Here is a 22191-nt window from a genome sequence, read left to right on the forward strand (position 1 = left end):
TTTATGTTAAATCCAGAACAAACGAGAACCATCTGCGGAGGTTCTTCTGCGGCGTGGATCAGAGGTCCGTTCTGTTGGTTGGAGGGATCTAAAGCAGGGGTGTCGAACCTGTCCGGTGGAGGGCCGAGACGCTGCAGGTTTTCCTTCCAGCCGGTTACTAAAGCAGGTGATTTTAATTATCAACGCCTGCTCCAATGAGAGAGAATAAACTCATTAGTGAGATCAGCTGCTGGAGAGATGGTTGGAAAGAAAACCTGGAGTGTCTCGGACAGGTTCGACTCCCCTGATCTAAAGGCAGGAAGAAGAAACTAAAGAACTCTCCCACCACTAGAGGGCGCCGCTGCCAGATAGATGGCATGAGCAGCAGAGGAGGCTAGTGACGTGTGCAGACACCTGGTCATGCAGCTACGAAATATGACCAGTAGGAGGCGCCACAAACCACACAAATATGTACAGAATTTATTTTGTTCGAAATTCTAACAGGCTCAATTCTGACTCTGTTACACTTACTAAGTGGTCAGTAAAGAATCATGTCTTTGTGGCAAAGCTGGAAAGATGTTGAAGGATTCAAACTCCACACAGTGATACGTTATGGGTTCGGTTTGGTTCGGTTTTCAACCGCTGATCCGGGTCATGGGTTCAAGGGTACTTTATTTGTACCCGGAGGTAGATTTGATTTGCTGTGAGCTCAGATATCACATCCTATTTCCAGTCAAACCAGAAAACACACAAAAAACCTGCAACACGTAAAGGTGCTCAAAGAGCAGTTCCCCATCCCCAGGAGACACTCCTCTGCCCAGCATCGTCCAAAGCCACCGGGGGGTCCCGAGGGGCCCCCAGGCCTACCGAGAGATGATGATGATGATGAATATATTTATTAGATAGAATGTTAGAGTACAAGTACAGTCACACAGTAGCATGTATTACAGTACAAATAAAGTCAAACATCCTGTCTAAGAGGAGCATTTCAAAAAAGCCCTTGCGGGATTGTTTCCGTTGAAAGTCCTTCGTACATAAATCATCCACAATTAACAATACAAATAAAAATAAACTAATATTAAATTACACAATTGATGCAACGTAACATTAGAAAAACAAAAATAAAATAATTTTACACCGCCAGTGCAAACTAACAATTAATCTAAAATAAATTACACCACTGATGCAAAATGACAATAAATAACTTACATAAATTATGAGGCCGCCCCCTCATTCGAATGAGTAATAGGATTTTTTTCAGGAGTCTTCTTTCTTATTTTCAGGAAAGGGAAATAATTTGCAATACCTCACTTTTTGTTTTCAAAATCAAAATGTTTCCAAATGTAATGGCAAATAAATCTAACTTTGTGTCCGGTTGTTCTCATTAATCCGTTGTTTTAAACTAACCCTATTTGAGATAGTTTTATGTTCACTTATATTCAAACTAATGGTTTGTGACTCAAGTTGGGTTCCGTCGAACTCTAACCCTTGAGAGAACTTTACTGAAAGCTCGCTGACAGAGCGGAACCTTTCTGCTCCACGAAATGCTTTTTCAGGAAAACTTACCGGTCGGACCGGAAGTTGACAACTACTTTCCGGTTTCTTTAAAGCAGGGTTGGCGGTAAAGATGGAGACCGCAGGTAGCGAAACTTTACACGGCGATGATAGGAGTCTGGACTACAGAGTGCGAGTGCCTTCTAAGAAACGTGTAATCGATCACATTGATCGGTATAAAGACATTTTACTCGCAGCTCTTGACGCACAGAAGGACGTTGAAGAAGAGACTAAAGGAGTTTTACTGCGAGATCTGTTAGCGGTGGGTCAAACTGTTAGCATGATGCTAAGAGTAAACCGTTCCCATTGTTCTGACGTGATAGGCCGTAAAAAAACAAAACAGGAACAAGTATTTATTTTAAAGGCCGGTTGAGCGGCGGCTAATCAGCTAGCATCCAAAATCAGAGCAGCGATCATCAAGCTAATCTCAATCTGCATCAATAGGAGGTTGAAGCTGAGGCCTAGTAGCATTTTCATTCTGTCTGAGTGCAATTAGCATAATAACAGCAGATCGCCCAACCGCGTGTGCTCTGTGTGCTGCTTCTGAAGGGTGGGGGGGGGGGGGGGGGGGCACCGATCGATCACTCAGGAATAGAACAGTTTATAGAGGACGGATGGATGTCAGGCTGCTGCTAGCTGACCAGAGAACAGTTTATAGAGGACAGATGGATGTCAGGCTGCTGCTAGCTGACCAGAGAACAGTTTATAGAGGACAGATGGATGTCAGGCTGCTGCTAGCTGACCAGAGAACAGTTTATAGAGGACAGATGGATGTCAGGCTGCTGCTAGCTGACCAGAGAACAGTTTATAGAGGACAGATGGATGGCAGGCTGCTGCTAGCTGACCAGAGAACAGTTTATAGAGGACAGATGGATGTCAGGCTGCTGCTAGCTGACCAGAGAACAGTTTATAGAGGACAGATGGATGTCAGGCTGCTGCTAGCTGACCAGAGAACAGTTTATAGAGGACAGACGGATGTCAGGCTGCTGCTAGCTGACCAGAGAACAGTTTCTGTGCAGAACTTTGAGGCAGCTGTTCAAGACAACGTTCTGGTGAATGGACAGCCATGGGAGGAGGCTCCTGATGTTGAAGGTGATTATCTGAATAACTACAGACCGTGTTCCGGGCTTAGACGTTCTTTTTGGGTTGAACGTGCTGTAAACGTTCTCTGTGCTTTCAGAACTGGAGAGTCTGCTGGATGACGCCATCGTTGACACGACCTGCAGACGACGATCCTACCCCAAATACATCCTACCTCACGTGATCCACACCCTCAAAGCGAAACGCAAACTCATGGTGAGACTCACAAGAACGGTCTTCTCGCGGGGCGCATAAATGTCCAGCATCGTCTGTTTGAAAAGACGAGAGGAAATTACGTTGTGACGACACGTGCATCTACAGACGCACGGTTTTAAAGAGCAAAATGTCTGCAGGTAGCAACGTCTGATCTTTATAATGATGGTTTGTTTAATGTAGGAAGTAAGGGGTACCGTATTGGCCCGAATATAAGACGACGCCCTCTTTTTCAAGACTCAAGTTTGAAAAAATACTTTTTGAACACCAAATTAAATTTTTATACAGAAAATAATTACAGTACATCTGAAACAAATGATTATAACAATATATTCGAGAGAAAAAGCATGTTATTTTGCCTCATTCAAATCATGCAAAAACATCTTAATATCTCACGTCTCACATCTTAATATCTGAACATTTAAATATGTGAACTAAAGTGCAATCACATTTCTAAATGAATGGCTTCTGGTGTTTAAAATGTAAATAAATCTACTGTGATAAAACAACAAAATAGCAATAACTGCATGAACCATCAAAGTGAAGTCTAACCGTAACTGTAGTCTTGAAACGAATACGAGTAAGGAACAGTAATGCAAACTGGTTTAACCTTGAGAGTAGCTGAGAGCTGTTGCGCTTTAAAGATATCTGGCGCCATCTAGCGTTCTGGATGGGTAGCATGTCTAGACTGCGAATGTAAGACGACTCCCACTTTTTCAGTCTTATTTCAATGCAAAAGAAAAACACCGTCTTATATTCGGGCCAATCCGGCAATGGTTTTCATGAAGCACTGCTGATTCTTCTTTCTCTTCCTTCTTGTCCCCTGAGGGGTCGCCACAGCAACCCAGCCTTCTCCACTTCACCCTGTCCTTTGCATCGTCCTCCCCAACACCAGCCACTCTCATGTCCTCCCTCACTACGTCCATGTCTCTTCTCCTGGGTCGTCCTCTAGTCCTGTTCCCTGGCACCTCCATCCTCAGCATCCTTCTACCGATATAGTCCCTGTCTCTCCTCTGGACATGTCCAAACCATCAAAGTCTGGTCTCTCTGACCTTGTCTCCAAAGCGTCTAACCTTCACTGTTCCTCTTATTGTCTCATTCTTAATCCTGTCCAACCTGGACACTCCCAAGGAGAACCTCAGCATCTTCATCTCCTCCACTTCTAGCTCCGCCTCCTGTCTTTTCCTCAGAGACACTGTCTCTAAGCTGTCCATCATGGCTGTCCTCACCACTGTCTCTAAGCCGTCCATCATGGCTGTCCTCACCACTGTCTCTAAGCCGTCCGTCATGGCTGTCCTTACCACTGTCTCTAAGCCGTCCATCATGGCTGTCCTCACCACTGTCTCTAAGCTGTCCATCATGGCTGTCCTCACCACTGTCTCTAAGCTGTCCATCATGGCTGTCCTCACCACTGTCTCTAAGCCGTCCATCATGGCTGTCCTCACCACTGTCTCTAAGCCGTCCATCATGGCTGTCCTCACCACTGTCTCTGAGCCGTCCATCATGGCTGTCCTCACCACTGTCTCTGAGCCGTCCATCATGGCTGTCCTCACCACTGTCTCTGAGCCGTCCGTCATGGCTGTCCTCACCACTGTCTCTGAGCCGTCCATCATGGCTGTCCTCACCACTGTCTCTAAGCCGTCCATCATGGCTGTCCTCACCACTGTCTCTAAGCCGTCCATCATGGTTGTCCTCACCACTGTCTCTAAGCCGTCCGTCATGGCTGTCCTCACCACTGTCTTGGAGGCCTGTCCCTTTGTCCTCGCTGATGGCGTGTGCGTTTAATTGTTTTTCAGGGGCAGTATGGGCAGTGTGTCGATCCTCCATTACACGCCAACGATCCTGACCGAGGTTGTAACCAATAATCAATCTGATTCTCTAAAGCAACAGTTTCAAGTTAAGTTGTATCGTATCATATTATTTAGATCAGAGGTGGGCAAACATTTTGTCTCCCGGGCCGCTATGGGTTTTAACATTTGACAGAGGGGCGGGGCCAGGAACCGATGGACGGAGTGTTTGCGTGAACTAATATAAACGACATTTAAAGCGTGACAGGAAAGGATTTGGCCTTCTACAGGCGGCAAAGCAGGAATATGCAGAGATCATTGAGCAAATTACAGGGAGAGGCTTAATTAGAATAAAATGTAGTCGCGTGATTTGGACGAGTGCGGCGGGCCGGATTGAACAGCCCACTGGGCCGTCTCTGGCCTGCGGGCCTTAGTTTGCCCATGCCCGATTTAGATGGTGGGCTCTAGTTATTGAAGTCAACAGTTAATGTCGATAATTGACAGATTTATAGACGAATGAAGTGGCTAGTTAATTAGCATGGTGATAAAGTCCTGCTGCTTGTGTGTCACCAGAGGCCATCATGAAAGGTTTATCAGCTGCAGCTCCTGCGATGGTGAAACAGGCCAAGCAGGTCATGGAGGTAACGCCTTACCGATCAATCCTTATTGCTGTTGTACTGATTCTAGGTGAAAGATGTCACTCTTTTTACTTTGTAGTCAATCAGGTCCATTCACAAACAAGCTGAAGGCCTCTGTGAAATTGTCAACATGAAGTCAAGTTCCAGCACATTGGAGATCCACAGAGAAGTGTTTGGCTTTCAGGATCAATCGGTCCAGCGCCTTCCTGTTGGGATGAGGAGCAGACAGGAAATGAAGAGAGCTGCAGACGAAGCAGGCGCTTCAGACTGCTACGTGTCAGCCAGTAAGAAAATGGCTCCACAGTAACAATGGTTTTATATTTCACCTTGTGTTTGTTCACATAAACACAACTGAAGGAAATGGGTGTTTGTGGTCAGCTCTTTTAATCAATATCAAAGTGATTGACGTGATCGTTTGCGCCAGTGTGTGCAGTAAAGGTTCCAGGCAGTGGTTAGCGCCATCGCCTCGGCAAGAAGGTGCCGGGTTTGAATCCTATCTGCGGAGTTCGTGTGTTCCCCGCCTCTCGCCCATGGCATGCTGGGAAAGGCTCCAATGAATGAATGACTGTTATGTGATGAACACATGATGTAAAGGGTCTGAAACATAAATGTTTGCGTGTAAACGCTGTGGTGCTCTGCAGGGCAGCTAATACCTCTGGTTTATTGATTTGGAGGGAACCTGAAACCAGTCTACCCGGGGGTGGAAGTGGGAGGAGCTTCCAAGGCTCAAACAGATGAGGCTTCGTTTAGTCTATGAAGTTTACTTTGAAAGCACGTCTTTCTTTCAAACAATAAAAGCCCCAGTTTAATGGAGGAATAAATATCTGGGCCTGTTTGGGAGCAGACAAAAAACCAAAACGGATCAAAGGAAACCGTACGGAAGAGTCCAAGTCTGATGGTGAAGAGGCTGAAGTTAAAAGCAACTTAAATATAAAGATATACAGGGGGCTGTTAACGACGCGTTAAAATATCAAATGCTTGTATGCCGTGAATTCCAGGTGAGAAGCTCGACAGGTGAGAGTAGTAAAAATCAGCATGACAAAAATCGATCAAGCCACTGTTGCATCATATAGACAGACAGGCAGAGAGAGAGACAGACAGACAGAGGCAGGCAGGCAGAGATAGAGACAGATAGCGACAGAGAGAGAGAGACTGATAGGGAGAGAGAGAGGCAGGCAGAGAGAGAGAGAGGTGCTGCTGCACGTAACAGTGATGACTCGGTGTTTATAATAATGACGTTGATTTAAGAATGATGACGTGAGCCGGTAGAGCCCAAGTCTTCCTCGTTTCTGCTCTGCAGCGTCATCATCGTCACCGGATGAGTTCGCGCCTCCTCCTCCCCCCCTCCTCCTCCTGCTCCTCCTGAATCTCTGAGAAGCCAAAAATATTAAAACTATAATTCTTTCCAGTGGCAGGTGGTCAGGGCCTGCAAGGCCTTCTCTGCTTGCCTAACATAACCAGAAATCAAGAATACATGATCATATTTATGATAAAATCAATTTAATTTTATGTATATATATATATATATTCTTCACATTCATGTCATATTATATTACAGTGATGTATTTTTAGGTGAGAGTTGAGTTTTTATCCAATCAGAATTCAGCTAGCTTGTGTTGCCAGGCGGATTTCATAGTACCAGTGGCAAGTACTATCCGTCCGAGACCTTCAGAATCAGCGCTGCTTGCCGTCTGTGTTGTGTGAGTGAACGGGCTCGTGGAGTTGAGTTGATAGACAGTTGCGATAGCCAATCGGATCACGAGTTGGTGAAACAAGTCCTTCCTGCTTGTCTCACGTTACAAGTCAATAACGGACCTTTACAGAGAAGCTAGCTCTCGTGAGCCGACGTCGTCCAACTCCGGAGCTAGCTAACCTGTCCCAGGTGGGGAAAGCATTTGTACGCCACTTCCAGGCTTCAAACTTTTGGCTCATGGCTTCCGCAGTTTATTGATTTTTAAATGCTCCGGAAAAAATATCCCGTGTTGTACACGATTGAGGTGATGCAACACCCGGTAGTGCGTAAGTGTGTGTTTGTACATTATTTCTAAAGCCGTGGTGTCATAAATGATGGTATTATGAGGGGTATTTACTCAAGTCGGACTAAGTCGGACTTCACTGAAGGCCTAGGCGTAAAATGCACCGCCCGCCACTGATTTTTCCCCATAACTCCACTTTCAGAGACATGTAACAGACAACTAGGGAAACAAACGCAGGCGATGACAACTTCCGGTTGTTCCTGGCGCAGGTACATTATTATTTATGAGACATTTTGGCTTTTAATCTGTGTAATAAATATAATTACATATTAACAGTGTACGAGTGTCAGAGGAGGAAGTGGAGGGTTTAAAGTGCGGAGCAGCTGGACGCCACGCCCTTCCTGTCCACTCGGGTCCAACACACAAGCACAAAGTCCAGTGTCAAAAGATCCGTTTTAATCACAAGATTTACAAACAAAAAACAAAAAACATTCGCAATGAGAACATTAGCTTGGAGATAACTCTCGCTAAATGGCCAATTGGCTAAACTCTTTTGGTGTGGTTGCTTTAGCATTGTCGCTACACTGTCAACTAATGTGGTTCAAACCGTTGTCTCTGCCAAATATAACCAATATTCCACATGCCGGACAGTTTTGGCAGAGATATGGAAATTTTACTTTCCACAATTAGGTGTTAGCCAACTGTTTTAACTCTTACATTGAGTTCTGAGCTCATCCGAAGCTTTGGAATGAAGTCATTGGCTTAAATAAACGAGGCAACCCCTGAGGCAACATTTCTGCCATCTGTTTTGCGATTTTCTCGAATCTCATCTGCTCAGTCTAATTTGAATTTCAGAATTTGAGCTCACTTTCCTAAAACTTTATGAAGTTGAACCTTCAATCATTTGGCATCAAACCACAAACCTGTTTGGAATCACATAAAAAACATCGACAAAAACCGACATCTACGAATGTAAACACGAAGCCCTCGGCACGCGTCGAGCGCAGCCGCCGACGCTTCTTATACAAAATGAAACAATTAAGTGGAATAATCATTGGCACTTCATCTAAACTCGTTTCTATGAATACACTGAGTTTAAAACAACATGGATAATCCGTAAAATCAGGCAGTCTGGGAGGCGGAGCCGTTTCTGCTTCTGAGTCCATGTGGCGTTTACTGCGCTAACTCGTGGCCATCCCTCCACCATTCCGTCTTCTCATCCATGGACTCGTTCTCTATTGATCCGCCTTTCGTTCAGTCGTTTCTGGACCGCAGGTTTCTGACTGGAAAGAAGACGGAGTGGCTTCAACAGGATGCCGGGCGGCCATGACGGTTCGTACCGTTTAACACTCGGCTGCTGCTCATGAACTTTCAAAAAGTATATGTATTTATATCAACCCATGTTTTCGGATCCGTCTGAACCGGCCATCTGACCCATTAAAGGTTCCTTCCGTGGGCAGCTGGAGTTTGAATCCCAGCGGTAACACTTCTGTGGGTAAAACACTTTCACCTTCAGAATTCGGCTCCTATTTTCAACCTGTGAATCCAAATAATATTTAAACGTGTCGCCATGACGATCTGGTTTCAGAACCCCAGCAGGATCTGTTTGATATGGTCCATGTCTTCGTCTTCCTATGTGAGTTAACGGTTGTCCACGATGGTTCTTTGTCCTCCGTCTCATGTGGCTTTGTCTTTCTTGCTGCTGTTGCTGTCTGCAGCCTGCTGGTGGAGGCGCTTTTGGTTATGTCTGGATTTGACTGGCAACGCCGCCGCCAGCAGAATGCATCCGATATGGAGGCTGAAGCACCAGGACCTGCCGGGAGGGGGGCGGAGCAACAGATAAAACCACCATTTCTGAATCGTCTTAACCAGTCGTTTCCTCCGGAGGTCTGGTTTACGACGGCGATTAGACCTGACTGTGTTAATGAGACCCTATCGCCTCCGCGACGGAACATTCTCATTGAAACATGACACCTTATTGACCTGTAAAACTTGATGGACGGTCCCACAGACAGCAGCACGAAAGGAACCACCGTGTAGCATATGGCGATCTGAGTGGCCCCCCACGTGATGACATCATAGACCATTTTGTGGGAAGGTGATTGCAGGAAGTATGGCCGGACGTTGTGTCTGACCTGAGAGGATAAAACATTTATTAAACAGGAAGATGTGAGTCGGTGGATGCTACAGAGCTACGCTATCCTCAGCTACCTAGCAGACGTGTGTTAGCTTCTCCGACGTAACATTCCCCTGCAAATCTTCCCATGTCAGCTAACAGATAGCTATGCTAACAGCACGGACGGCTTACTGCTCTGGCAGCCAGTGTGATGACGATGCCGGTGAGGAAGGTGAGGTAGTAGCCCGGATAGGCGCCGTGCCACATGGCTGATAGGATGAAGGTGGCTGCTGTTGGGTGATAGGGACATCGTTCGTAACACACCCTGTCAACCAGAGGTCAAAGGTGAAACTCGGGAACAGAAGCTCAGGACGGAAGGACAAGCAGCAAGGACTGTCTTTCATGTTTATGTTTCATTCACGGCATCGGCTGGGAGAGATGCTTTATATTGGCGTAGCGTAGCACATAGCTAACAAGCCAACAGGCTATAGATTAGCATCAACATCAGAAACACAGCAACAACAAGGCCAACGTTTCCTGACCTTTTGAGCCAGTGTGCCGTCTGAATGTTCCAGTTGTCGAGGAAAACTTTGAAGCTTGTTGCTGTCTGAAAAGAGATCCAAAAGAAATCCATTTATTTAGAGCCAATCAGCTACCAGCCTGCACTCAGGTAGCTAACAGGTACTTAGGAACACTTGAAACCAGGGGTCCCCAAACTACGGCCCGCGGGCCGGATCCGGCCCATTTGGCCTGGCCCCCTGAACAATACCAGAGACCCAAAATAAAATGTACTTATTTTCCTTTCCATACAACATGAGTAGCCGCCCTTTTATTTTTAATGACGGTCACATAAGGCCAGAAAGTTGATGTTCCAATGTTCTGTAATATCAACTTATTACATAGTAATTACTTTGTAATAACAGGGCAGGTTTCCTCACATGGCATGGTTGGCAGCACTGTAGAGGGGGGCAAAATGGCCCTGGTATCGAATCCCACTACGGGAATGAGGTGGAGCAGGGGCAACAGGGTAGGTCCAGGGCACACCTGAGCGGAGTGGGGCGGACCAGCGGTCCAGTTCACTCCGCCCAGGTAAGGCCCTGGGCCTACCCCGCCGCCCCTACTCCACCCCCACTCCCACAGTTGGATGCGAACCCAGTTCCTCCGGTAACCCTACCGACCACGCCACCGTATAGGTGAGGAGACCTGAGGTATTACTAAAGTCGTACCTGTCAAATAATAAGTTGACATCTCAGACCACAGCGTGTTGTTGTGTTGTGCTTTTTCCTTTTGTGTTATGTGGAGTGGGCGTGTCTCCGACCAGGTGACGTCGTACTGGATTCAAAACCAGTGCCTCTGGTCTAAAGTAATCAATGCTACTGTCTATTTATCCTAATGTCTGGTGGGGTAACCTCTGGGTGGTGTAGTGGGTAGTGCACTCGACTCCCTGCTGGGAGATCCTGGGTTCGAAACCAAGGCGTGCAGCGTTCAGGTTTTTTACAATAATTTGAGGTTTGTTGTTTGCTCCTCTGCAGCTGTATTGGATCAGCTGATTGATCCAGTCGTTCTTATTGGATCAGCTGATTGATCCAGTAGTTCTTATTGGATCAGCTGATTGATCCAGTTGTTCTTATTGGATCAGCTGATTGATCCAGGTTCTTATTGGATCAGCTGATTGATCCAGTCGTTCTTCCCCTCTGCACTTCCTGATAGTGCTGGAGAGAGACTGAGTTTGGGTGTGAGAGGCATTGCGTGTGTGACACTCCATTCATGTCACTGTGTGTAGTTGTGATGGTGAGATGAAGCCTAAACTACAGCCTGCCTCCGCATTCGGCCCCTAAATGTTCAGCCCCCCCCCCCCCCCCCACTGCCATCATCACACTTTTCCTGTACAAACTGGCCCCGCCCTCCATCAGAGAAGGGAAAAGTGATGTGGCCCTCACAGGAAAACGTTTGGGGACCCCTGCTTGAAACAAACCTCGATGTTCCGGATTCTCAGGTTGGAGATGAGGTCCCAGCGAGGGGAGCCGTCTTCATGGTAGCCATTGAAGCCGAAGCCCGCGGCGTTGTTGATAGCATCGGCTGAGGTCAGAGACACGCCGTGAGACAGGTCAAACAGAACGACGAGGCGGACGCATGTTGGACACGGCAGCCAATGAAAGGCTGTCGTTGTGAAAGTATTGGCAGAACATCGGGAGGTGTGGTCTTGATTTTTACCCACCGAGGGTCCAGACGAAGTAGTACTTGGGTCTGGTGGTCAGCATGGACAGGTACAGGTAGACCACCTGAGCGTACAGCGGCGTGCTGGCAATGAAGTCGTCATCAATATTTCGTTCCACGGGGAACACTTTACACACGGACAGAAACACCAGGAGGCAGAAGCAGGACGTGGCCACTTTACGGACGACTTCCGTCTGAGGGGACAGACATTGAAATTCACCAAGTTCAGCTGGAAGCGGAACGTCCTCCGTCCCGCCCAGCTGCAAACAGCTCCGGTTTCACAACAACAGGAAGTGTCTCCTACGTTTGGGGAGGGTTCGCTCGGCCGCAGCGTCCCGCTGGACTTCCTGTCTGCCTCCTGGTCTCTATGGCGACAGGGGTCTCCCTCGATGAAGGCCATGTAGTCGTTGTAGGAGCTGGTGGGTCCGGCCAGGATCCCCATGAAGTTACAGTTGTAGCTGAAGTACTCCAGCAGACTGGGCATCCTCCTGCACGCACACACACACACACACACACACACGCACGCACGCACACACACACAGTCCATAAGGGGTCCGATATGAACCATCATGGAGCATGAGTCTGTGCAGAGGAACGAACCGTATCGCCAGCATCTTCTGACCTGGAGTCAGATGTTCTTCTTTTCTTGCCATTCCTGCAGGAAAAAAAAAAATGGAAAAAGGAATATAACCTGCAAACATCGCCCAATCCAACGGGCTCAAGAAGCGCTGGCCGCTCACCGTCGTGGATTTCAAACGCCACACTGGTGATCTTCTGTGTGATCACCATCATGGGGCTGGAGACAGAGACAGAGCGAGACTCAAACCAACCTGAACCGACGTTTGGGACGACGAGACGGAAGGACGCTTACCCTGTGAAGTCGGCGGAGTACATGCCGTAGTCAAAGACGTAGACGCGAGTGATCTGACAGAGGCTCAGGTAGCTGAGCGCCACCAGGAGGCAGTACCTGGGAGGAGAGTTCCAGCATTCATACGTGTATCTGACCAATCAGAGGAGGCCGAATATCCGCCCTCCCCTCGTGGACGTTCTGGCTCTTACTTGTGCATGTGTTCAACTCCCGTCAGGATCATGATCCCGTAGGTGAGTCCACTCTGAACCAGGAAGTGGAGGGCATACCTGGAAGCAAACGGATTTTAACGTTATAGCTAGCATAGCATGCTAACAGCAAGCAAGCATAAAACATGCTAACTGATGCCAAAATGTTGGTAGCATGTTGTCAACAATTAACCATGAACAGGGTTATGATGCTAGCTGTTAGCCAGGGCAGGTTTCAGATGACATGCTACATGCTACATGCAGCCATGTTCCCCCAATAAAACCCGTAAACATTCCGTGTCAATCTCACCAGCCGAAGCAGAAGAGAGCGAAGTAAAGGCCCAGTAAGGTCGCCACCACATGGCGGATAAAGGGACTGGTCTTACTGGGATGAAGGAAGAGACGAAACCAGAAGGCCGACACCAACGCGCAGAGCTGACATGCCACAAAGTTCACCTGCAGGCAGAGAGGGAGGGGTCAAAGCAACACCTGAGCGTTAGCGGCAGCGGCATTAGACGTTGACGAGGTCTCATCTTTGAGGAGATGCTAACAGGGCTAGCAACATGTCCACCTTTTTAAACGGCCCAGCTACTTTAGCAGATATCATTTTCTGATGAGATTCGATTTTGAGGCTCGAGTCCTTCTATGGTGACACATGTCCCGCCCTCCTCTGCCTCTGATTGGCTTCCATACTTTTAGAATATCTTTGAGGTTTCAGGAAAAATCTAAAGTTGCTACAGTGACAGGCGACAGCTGTGATTCCACTAGAGGGCGCTCTTCAAACTAATGGGAGTGAATTCAGCAGAGCTCTTGTTAGCAGCGGTAAAGCATGCTAGTGCATAAATAATGCTATTTTAGGACAGCAGAAAGCGTCCAATGGACTGATACACAAAACCCTTCTATTAAAAACACGAAAGTCTGTAAATAAAACGTAAAAGAGTTTCAAACCAAACAATTTCTTTAAAAAAAAATTATCAAATGGATACCATTTTGTCCAGAATTTAATTATGGGCTGCAAAAGGTGAAAGATTCTATCCAAAAAAGAAATGTTCCTGGAGCTGAAAAGACAAAAGGAATGACGTGTGTGTTTGTTTAATTATTTAAATCTTGTTGATTGAGCTCAAGGATTCCTGCTGATCACGCGGAGGAGAAACTGATGAACTATCATCTGCTGATAATGTAATCAATCACGTATGATGATGTCATTTCGTCGGAGATTTATCAGAGATCCCGTGGAGGCGAATTTCCTCCACAGGCCGGTCGCTGCGCGTCTTCCGCTCCGGTTGCGGGACCGTCTGCACCGACTCCGGCCTCCATCCATTTCGGACGCGCCGCGCGAGCCCCGGTCTCCGCCCGTACCGGCGCGGCCGTCGCGGGGCTTACCTGGTCCAGCGGCAGGTCGGTGATCTCGCTGACCGGCTGCAGGAGGCTGGAGCCGGTGCAGGCCGTGGATTGGCTCTCTTCAGCGGCCATGGCTCCGTGTCTGCGGCCGGTGATGCTACTTCTGTGTCCGGCTGCTGCGCGCAGATGCGGCGGCGGAAGCTCCGTGATCCGCCGACAGCCTGTCTGTCTGTCTCTCTCTCTGTCTGTCTGTCTGTCTGTCTGTCGCTCTGTTTGTGTGGCCTGCTGCTGATGCTCCTTCCTCCTCCTCTTCCTCCTCCTCCTCCTCAGCATCTCCCCCCTCCCCCTCATGCCATCCATCCATCTTAGTTGGTCTTTCCTCCACCATTTATTTTTCTCCTCTCTTCCTCCTTTCATCCGCTTTCACTCCTCTCCCATCTTCTTACCATTCTCTCTCTTCATTATCCTTCTTCCATTCATTCTTCTCCTCCCTTCTTTATTTATCTCAATGAAATCTAAAGTTTAACGGTCGTGATAAATCACCGATTTGTTGTTTACGCATCTTTTGTTATATATTATATCAGTCAATCAATCAAATCTTTATTTGCAGACACAATGGTCCAATTAAAAAGCACACATAACATTTACAACATTTACAACGTATACACAGTAAACACAGTAATCCTATAATAACATCAGGTACCAATGACTCCAAATACCTGAATTAAACTTCACAGCACTTAGGCTTGGCTGAGTCAGTGTTCTGATGATGTCATTCCCTGAGTCATGCAGCCGACATATACACCTGTATGCAGGTGCCTCAGCTGAGCATTAAGGGCGTTAACCCGATACCACAGAACATCTCACTGGCGCTGGACCATCTTGGCTTCCTGAGAAGTATCCGCATGCAGTCATTGTACGCCACCCTCAACTTCTGCATGCTGGCCTGTTTGTACTTGATCCACAAGGGGGCAGTATAGAGCGGCGTACAAAAGGCCCTGAAGAGGGTGACTTTGACCGCTTCAGAGCAAAAACTAAATTTCTTCTTCAGCATGTTGGCCTGCGCATACAGCATCCGCCGCTGTCTATACATGTCATCATCATCTCCCAGCTGGTCATTGATGATGTCATCATCATCTCCCAGCTGGTCATTGATGATGTGGCCCAGATATTTAGTTCTGCTGCAGACAGACAGCACTTGCCCTGACAGATAAAATCTTGGGAAGTCCAAACCCTTATCCTCTCTGGTTCTGCAAACCATGACGGCACTCTTCTTGGCATTATACTTTTTTTTTTTTTTTTTTTTCAAAATCTTTTTATTATTTTCTTATGAACACATAAAACATTGAAGTACAGCATGTACAAATACTCATACACACACAATGTACACGTATCCATACACACTTACATAGATAATTAAAATAATAAAAACTGACACCAACAATGGAGACAAAGAAAAAGAGAAAAGATTAAAATAATAATAAATAAATAAAAATAAAAATAAAAAAAGGGGTGGGGGGGGGGGGTGGGAGGGGTCAAGCTAGTCATATCTATGCATTTGTATGTTTATTTCTGTTTATTTTTGCTGAAGTACCCCAAAAACGCATCCCACGTCAAATAAAAGTAATCTACCCTCCGTTTCAGTTCGAATTTAATCTTCTCCAATTGAACGTGCTTCATTACATCATTTAAGAGATTTAAGTAGGACGGAGGTTTTTTTTTGTTTCCAGTTTAATAGGATCAATCTCCTAGACAACACCGTAACAAATTTAATAACCGTTTTTTGCCTGTTCGAGAGACCAGTCAAGGCTGAGGGAACTCCAAACAATGCCAACACAGGATCAGGCTGTAGTTGTGTCTGACAAATGTTCGACATGTTAAATATCTTGGCCCAATAAGGCATTATGTCAGGACACTTCCAGAACGTATGAGCCAGTGTGGCCTGCTCTTGGCCACACCGGTCACAAGCAGTGTTCACCCCTGGAAACATTTTGGAGAGCCGCACTTTAGAGAGGTGTAGTCTGTGCAAAACTTTGAACTGTTCTTTCGGTCACTACCCAAAGCTCGTGACCATAGGTGAGGGTAGGAGAACGAAGATCGACCGGTAAATCGAGAGCTTCACCTTTGGGCTCAGCTCTCTCTTCACCATGACGGATCTGTGCAGAGTCCGCATCACTGCAGACGCTGCACCGATCCGTCTGTCGATCTCTCGCTCCATCCTTCCCTCACTCGTGAACAAGACCCCGAGGTACTTGAACTCCTCCACTTGGGGCAGGATCTCCTCCCCGACCCGGAGGGTGCACTCCACCCTTTTCAGGCTGAGAACCATGGCCTCGGATTTGGAGGTGCTGATTCTCATCCCGGCCGCTTCGCATGCGGCTGGAACCAATCCAGTGAGAGCTGGAGGGCACGGCCTGATGAAGCCAGCAGGACCGCACCCCATGGGTGAAGGCCACCAGGTGGTTGCCGTCGTGCCCCACCCCCTGGCCTGGCTCCAGGAGGGGGCCTCGGTGACCCGCATCTGGGTGAAAATCAGGACCGATTATTGTACTCATGAATTTATTTGAATGTTTTTTGATGTCACTCACAGAACATGTCTGTTTTCTTGCTTACGCTTTTACCTGGCTTCGTGTTCCAACAAGCTATGCACTATGTTCGAGAGGAGGTTATGAAAAAACACGAGAATCCTGGTCTTCCACATTTCCTCATTCCATAGGAGGAGGTCGTTTTAGGTAAATCAGAGGCCGGATGATCTGTGGAGAAACAAAACCTGGTCTGTAAGCAAGTTCTGATTGTACATTTCATTTTGAATGAGAAGCTTTTGTTTGAAAAAAAAAAAGAGTGCTCTTTTTGATGGCCTTTAATGTTTCAAAGTGCTGTGATGCCATCTTCAGCTCCACCCTGCTTCTAAACTCATGCATTAGTAAGATGTACCGTAGTCCACTCTGAAGTCAGCCGTAAGGAAGGCAACCGGAACAAGTCAGACACATGATCCATTTAAAATGACGGCCCAAAGCTTTACATTTTATATTTGTGCACTGCTGCTGCTGAAGAATAAAATCAGAGCCAAATGTGAACAGCATATCTTGATGTTGACCCGAGAGGTGGCTGGAGAAATGTCCAGCGATTCCAGCGCCTCGGCACTGGAGCTGAACCGGAGCAGAATACCTCTCAGTGCGTCTTCGGTGTGTTTGAAGGAGTTCCTGCAGCAAGCTTCACACTTCCTGTTGCAGTTGTCATCCATGTTTGTTTGAGTTATTATAACTTATTTCCCTGTTCAGGCTTTCTGAACCTCTGTGGCAAAAAAAAGAGTGTCTTGTGTATTTTTTTCCCCCATTTCTGATAACTCCTGAGAGAGAGCGCTGATCAAACAGACCATTGAACTGAAGCATCCTGGGAACTCTGAATGTGCATTAGTTTTTATTAGTTAATATTTTTAAAGAGTGCAGGTTGTTGTGTGTTTGTGTACCTGTGGAGAAGACGTGACCCCAGTGATGATATAACTTTCCTACTGTTACTGTATGGCTGCTTTTGTTACCGGCTGTAGCAGCATGTGCTCTTTTAATAAATGATCTATGTTTTTATCTCTGTTTCTGCTTTTTACGCGACCCACTGAACAAAATACAAGGCAGATTTATCATCCAACCAGTTCAATCGAATAGTTTTGATTTAAGTTTCATTTTGTGCATTTTCTATTTCACATTTATCAACATTTATCTGATTGATGCAGCTTCTTGAGAGCTCTGTGAGATCAATAAAATATAGCTTCCTCCACATTAATTAATTAAGTGTAATTTAAATAGCTCTGCTGTACATTACAAGAGCGACAATTAAACTGATAGAGGCCAAATTATGCTGGTTGGATGTTTTTGGCACATTTTTCATTACAAATAATCCGTCCAAACAAATATTTTCACTCATTAAAATCTGTCTCAAAACATTTTGTATGGCTTTGTGTAGCAAAAACATAAAGAATAATTAAAGATAACCTTAATTATAGAAAAGCACAGTACATTTATACATTAATACTACAGTAAAACATCATTGTACACTTGTTGAAAGTATGTGGCACAGGTGGGAGGCGAGGAGGAGAAAGCCTTACGTTTAGGCTTCGGAGCCCTTTTCACGTTCTTGGGAGTTATAATGAAAGTAAATAAAATATAAAATAAAAAGCACAACGATGAATGTACAAAGCATATCTGGTGAGTTCGGTGATGCAAATGCCAGCGTGTGTGTGTGATAAATAATCCGGATTATCCTAGTTCTGGCTCTGCCACTGTTACTGCACAAGACAAATACCCAGCAAGCACATCAGAATATATAATCTAGATTATATATTCAATAATCTAGAAACAAAACAATTTGAACCGAGTTCAAATTGTTTTGTTTGCCTTTTAGTGTTCATGCTACAGACGTTTTCAGCTGGAGCTCCTCTACTGAAGACAGAGCCCTACCTGTCATGTGGAGTATGTGTACCAGCGGTGAGAGGATGAATCTTGGCAGGGTCAGCATCACTTTCCAGGCTTCTTCAAGAGGGGCATCACCCCCCCCCCCCCCTGGATTTCCCTCAGCATTCTCTATCCAGTATTTACACAAGTATTTACAATAAAATCTATAAAAAGAAGCATCATGGCAAAAAAAAAAAACACAGTAAATACACTTCAAACAATACCAACATTTTATTTACACGTTTACAAAACTCCAATTAAAACACAAATAATCCTCGGAACCTCCGCTGGGATTGGGAGAGATTAGTAGGTTCTTCCTACCATAATGTCTGCAACGTCCGGAAAGCTACGCTTCTCTGCTTCCGGAATCCGTTGCAATTATGTCGCTAGCGTAAACGGTTCAAGAGACGCGGCGAATAAAAAAGATATAAATAAAAATAGGTCCAAGCATCCACAGAAACAGCCTGTCAGAGGGCCAAACATCCACAGAAACAGCCTGTCAGAGGCCAAACATCCACAGCAACAGCCTGTCAGAGGCCCAACCATCCACAGAAACAGCCTGTCAGAGGCCCAACCATCCACAGAAACAGCCTGTCAGAGGGCCAACCATCCACAGAAACAGCCTGTCAGAGGCCCAACCATCCACAGAAACAGCCTGTCAGAGGCCCAACCATCCACAGAAACAGCCTGTCAGAAGGCCAAGCATCCACAGAAACAGCCTGTCAGAGGCCCAAGCATCCACAGAAACAGCCTGTCAGAGGGCCAAACATCCACAGAAACAGCCTGTCAGAGGCCAAACATCCACAGCAACAGCCTGTCAGAGGCCCAAGCATCCACAGAAACAGCCTGTCAGAGGCCCAAGCATCCACAGAAACAGCCTGTCAGAGGGCCAAACATCCACAGAAACAGCCTGTCAGAGGCCAAACATCCACAGCAACAGCCTGTCAGAGGCCCAAGCATCCACAGAAACAGCCTGTCAGAGGCCCAAGCATCCACAGAAACAGCCTGTCAGAGGCCAAACATCCACAGAAACAGCCTGTCAGAGGGCAAACATCCACAGCAACAGCCTGTCAGGGGGCCAAACATCCACGGAAACAGCCTGTCAGAGGCCAAACATCCATGGAAACAGCCTGCCAGAGGACCAACCATCCACGGAAACAGCCTGCCAGAGGACCAACCATCCACAGAAACAGCCCGTCAGAGGCCCAAACATCCACAGAAACAGCCTGTCAGAGGGCCAAACATCCACAGAAACAGCCTGTCAGAGGCCAAACATCCACAGCAACAGCCTGTCAGAGGCCAAACATCCACAGAAACAGCCTGTCAGAGGCCCAAGCATCCACAGAAACAGCCCGTCAGAGGCCCAAGCATCCACAGAAACAGCCTGTCAGAGGGCCAAACATCCACAGAAACAGCCTGTCAGAGGCCAAACATCCACAGCAACAGCCTGTCAGAGGCCAAACATCCACAGCAACAGCCTGTCAGAGGCCCAAGCATCCACAGAAACAGCCTGTCAGAGGCCCAAGCATCCACAGAAACAGCCTGTCAGAGGCCAAGCATCCACAGAAACAGCCTGCCAGAGGACCAAACATCCACAGAAACAGCCTGTCAGAGGACCAAACATCCACAGAAACAGCCTGTGTTGTTCAGTGGCTTCAGACCGACCATCGTTGGCGTCACTGGTTACCACCAACCCGCTGCTGCCACCTAGCGGTCATAGACCAAAGAACAGCGGAAATTCAGTCATCCTCTGACCTGGACAGGGAGCTTCCTGTTCCTGTTCACAGCACAGAAACACAAGCACCACTGCAGAAGTATTGTGGCACTTCCACATTAGTTTACAGTTCAGCAATCTGGAAAACACGATTGTTGAAAAACATATTTAAGTAATTTACAAATCACCATTTTTCTACTATGTTCACTCTTCAATCCAAATTTTTGTGAGATTTTTGAGTGCAAAAAAATATAAAGAAATAGGTCTCCAGTCAATGATTTCCTTGTGCGTGAGCAAGGCAGGAATGCTAGTATGGAGAAATGTTCATGCCAGGACAGACATGAAGCACTTCAAGGAGCCTGCTGATACGCAGCCAGGTTTCCTGCTGCAGAGGGGGCAGCTAAAAGCCAGCAACACAAGAAATGAGTCAAATTGGAGACAAACACTGATTCTCTGTCAGCAGCCACTTCTGAGAACAAGAGACCCAATAGAGTGTGATGCTAATGGTTCCCCCTGTATCATTACTAAAATTCTAATCAAGTACTTTTACTCAGCAGCTCTTTAAAAAGCTGCATTCACCAAACTTGGCATTCCACGGTGTCTCAAGCGATTCTGGAGAAAAACAGTTGATTGTTTAGTCTTGAAAAGATTTAGGTCCCAGTTAAAGATTGTTGGTTTCGTCCCATCTTGTGAAGAAATTGTCATTTAGGATTGTTGTGATTGTTTTGAGTAAAGAGGGAGAGAAGGATCTGAACAGGCTGGACAGACAGAGAGACAGAGACAGGAAGGATGTTCAGCATGTTAGAGTGATGAAGAGTAGAGACAGGAAGGATGTTCAGCATGTTAGTGATGAAGAGTAGAGACAGGAAGGATGTTCAGCATGTTAGAGTGATGAAGAGTAGAGACAGGAAGGATGTTCAGCATGATAGAGTGATGAAGAGTAGAGACAGGAAGGATGTTCAGCATGTTAGAGTGATGAAGAGTAGAGACAGGAAGGATATTCAGCATGTTAGAGTGATGAAGAGTAGAGACAGGAAGGATGTTCAGCATGTTAGTGATGAAGAGTAGAGACAGGAACAATGTTCAGCATGTTAGAGTGATGAAGAGTAGTGACAGGAAGGATGTTCAGCATGTTAGAGTGATGAAGAGTAGAGACAGGAAGGATGTTCAGCATGTTAGCGTGATGAAGAGTAGAGACAGGAAGGATGTTCAGCATGTTAGAGTGATGAAGAGTAGAGACAGGAAGGATGTTCAGCATGTTAGAGTGATGAAGAGTAGAGACAGGAAGGATGTTCAGCATGTTAGAGTGATGAAGAGTAGAGATGAAGGTGTTGACAGAGGCCAGGAGTGTGTAGGAAGATGGAAGAAGTATTTAGATAAAGTAATGAATGAGGAAAATGAGAGAGAACAAAGGGGAGTCGAGGAACCTGTTGTAGATCTAGAGCACACGTGTCAAACTCAAGGCCCGGCGGCCAAATGTGGCCCTCCAAGTCATTTCTTGTGGCCCCTGAGAGCTGTGTCAGACATTTGTTTTTGTAAAATGCTGCATCTCACACATGTTCTTAACAGCCCACATTTGTTGGTTGTTCTGCAGTTCTGCTCCTCTCAACTGTGACAAAAGAGTTTTGAACAAAGTTAATGCCATAACTTGTGTTGGATGATATTTTTCTTTATTTATTATTTAATATTATTTACTTGAATAAGTTTGATTATTGATCGATAGAGTAGTGTGGTTTTCTTTACTTGATCAATTGAAAGGATTTATAATAACAGAAATAATCTATTCATATATTTTTACTACTATACAATTGAATATACAATGTTTGTAACTTAAGTCGTGAACTGATCAAACGGAAAAATTCAGCAACATGTCAATAACAATAGCAACACGCTGCAGTCAGGAAATCAATAATCTGCTGGAGGTGACAATTGAAAGTTATTTGAACTTTTTAGTTTTTTCCAGCATGTGCTGAAATGTGGATCAGGATCAGCACTGGACAGCTCCATAGGTAGCCGGCCACATATGGAGCTCAGGATCAGCACTGGACAGCTCCATAGGTAGCCGGCTACAT

General features: G+C 46.2%; 2 protein-coding genes across 3 annotated transcripts; one reads left to right on the forward strand and one right to left on the reverse strand.

The window, feature by feature from the left end:
* Positions 1 to 1559: 1559 nt before the first annotated feature.
* On the forward strand, positions 1560 to 5811 carry nsl1 (NSL1 component of MIS12 kinetochore complex). Of its 2 annotated transcripts, none has more exons than XM_068753979.1 (6): positions 1560 to 1795; positions 2553 to 2625; positions 2714 to 2829; positions 4623 to 4677; positions 5187 to 5254; positions 5331 to 5811. In XM_068753979.1, exons 1-6 carry the CDS (start codon positions 1607 to 1609, stop codon positions 5556 to 5558), a joined length of 729 nt encoding a protein of 242 aa, XP_068610080.1. In that variant the 5' UTR covers positions 1560 to 1606; the 3' UTR covers positions 5559 to 5811. The 2 variants fall into 2 exon arrangements, with proteins under 2 accessions (XP_068610080.1, XP_068610081.1); XM_068753980.1 differs by having other exon boundaries at positions 4629 to 4677.
* A 3093-nt stretch (positions 5812 to 8904) lies between these two features.
* LOC137909683 (lysophospholipid acyltransferase 2-like) lies at positions 8905 to 14089 on the reverse strand. The gene is made up of 13 exons (XM_068754144.1): positions 14000 to 14089; positions 12927 to 13072; positions 12620 to 12697; positions 12432 to 12527; positions 12301 to 12356; positions 12161 to 12215; positions 11865 to 12048; positions 11562 to 11754; positions 11319 to 11422; positions 9886 to 9950; positions 9536 to 9668; positions 9211 to 9362; positions 8905 to 9040 (listed from the first exon to the last, which is right to left on the reverse strand). The coding sequence occupies exons 1-13, from the start codon at positions 14087 to 14089 to the stop codon at positions 8905 to 8907; spliced, it is 1488 nt and encodes a 495-aa protein (XP_068610245.1).
* Between the last annotated feature and the right edge of the window lie 8102 nt (positions 14090 to 22191).

The sequence above is a fragment of the Brachionichthys hirsutus genome, chromosome 20 (genome assembly GCF_040956055.1).
Source record: "Brachionichthys hirsutus isolate HB-005 chromosome 20, CSIRO-AGI_Bhir_v1, whole genome shotgun sequence".
Lineage (NCBI taxonomy): Eukaryota > Metazoa > Chordata > Actinopteri > Lophiiformes > Brachionichthyidae > Brachionichthys > Brachionichthys hirsutus.

Bases quoted from the DNA above. Each gene is read 5' to 3' on its own strand.
- LOC137909683 (XM_068754144.1), bottom strand. From the start codon at position 14,089: ATGGCCGCTGAAGAGAGCCAATCCACGGCCTGCACCGGCTCCAGCCTC. The intron at 11,755-11,864 runs GTAGGAGACACT...CTGTCCCCTCAG, and splicing joins CGAGCGAACCCTCCCCAAAC to ACGGAAGTCGTCCGTAAAGT. The intron at 11,423-11,561 runs GTGGGTAAAAAT...CTCTGACCTCAG, and splicing joins CTACTTCGTCTGGACCCTCG to CCGATGCTATCAACAACGCC.
- nsl1 (XM_068753979.1), top strand. From the start codon at position 1,607: ATGGAGACCGCAGGTAGCGAAACTTTACACGGCGATGATAGGAGTCTG. The intron at 1,796-2,552 runs GTGGGTCAAACT...GTTTCTGTGCAG, and splicing joins TACTGCGAGATCTGTTAGCG to AACTTTGAGGCAGCTGTTCA. The intron at 2,830-4,622 runs GTGAGACTCACA...ATTGTTTTTCAG, and splicing joins AAGCGAAACGCAAACTCATG to GGGCAGTATGGGCAGTGTGT.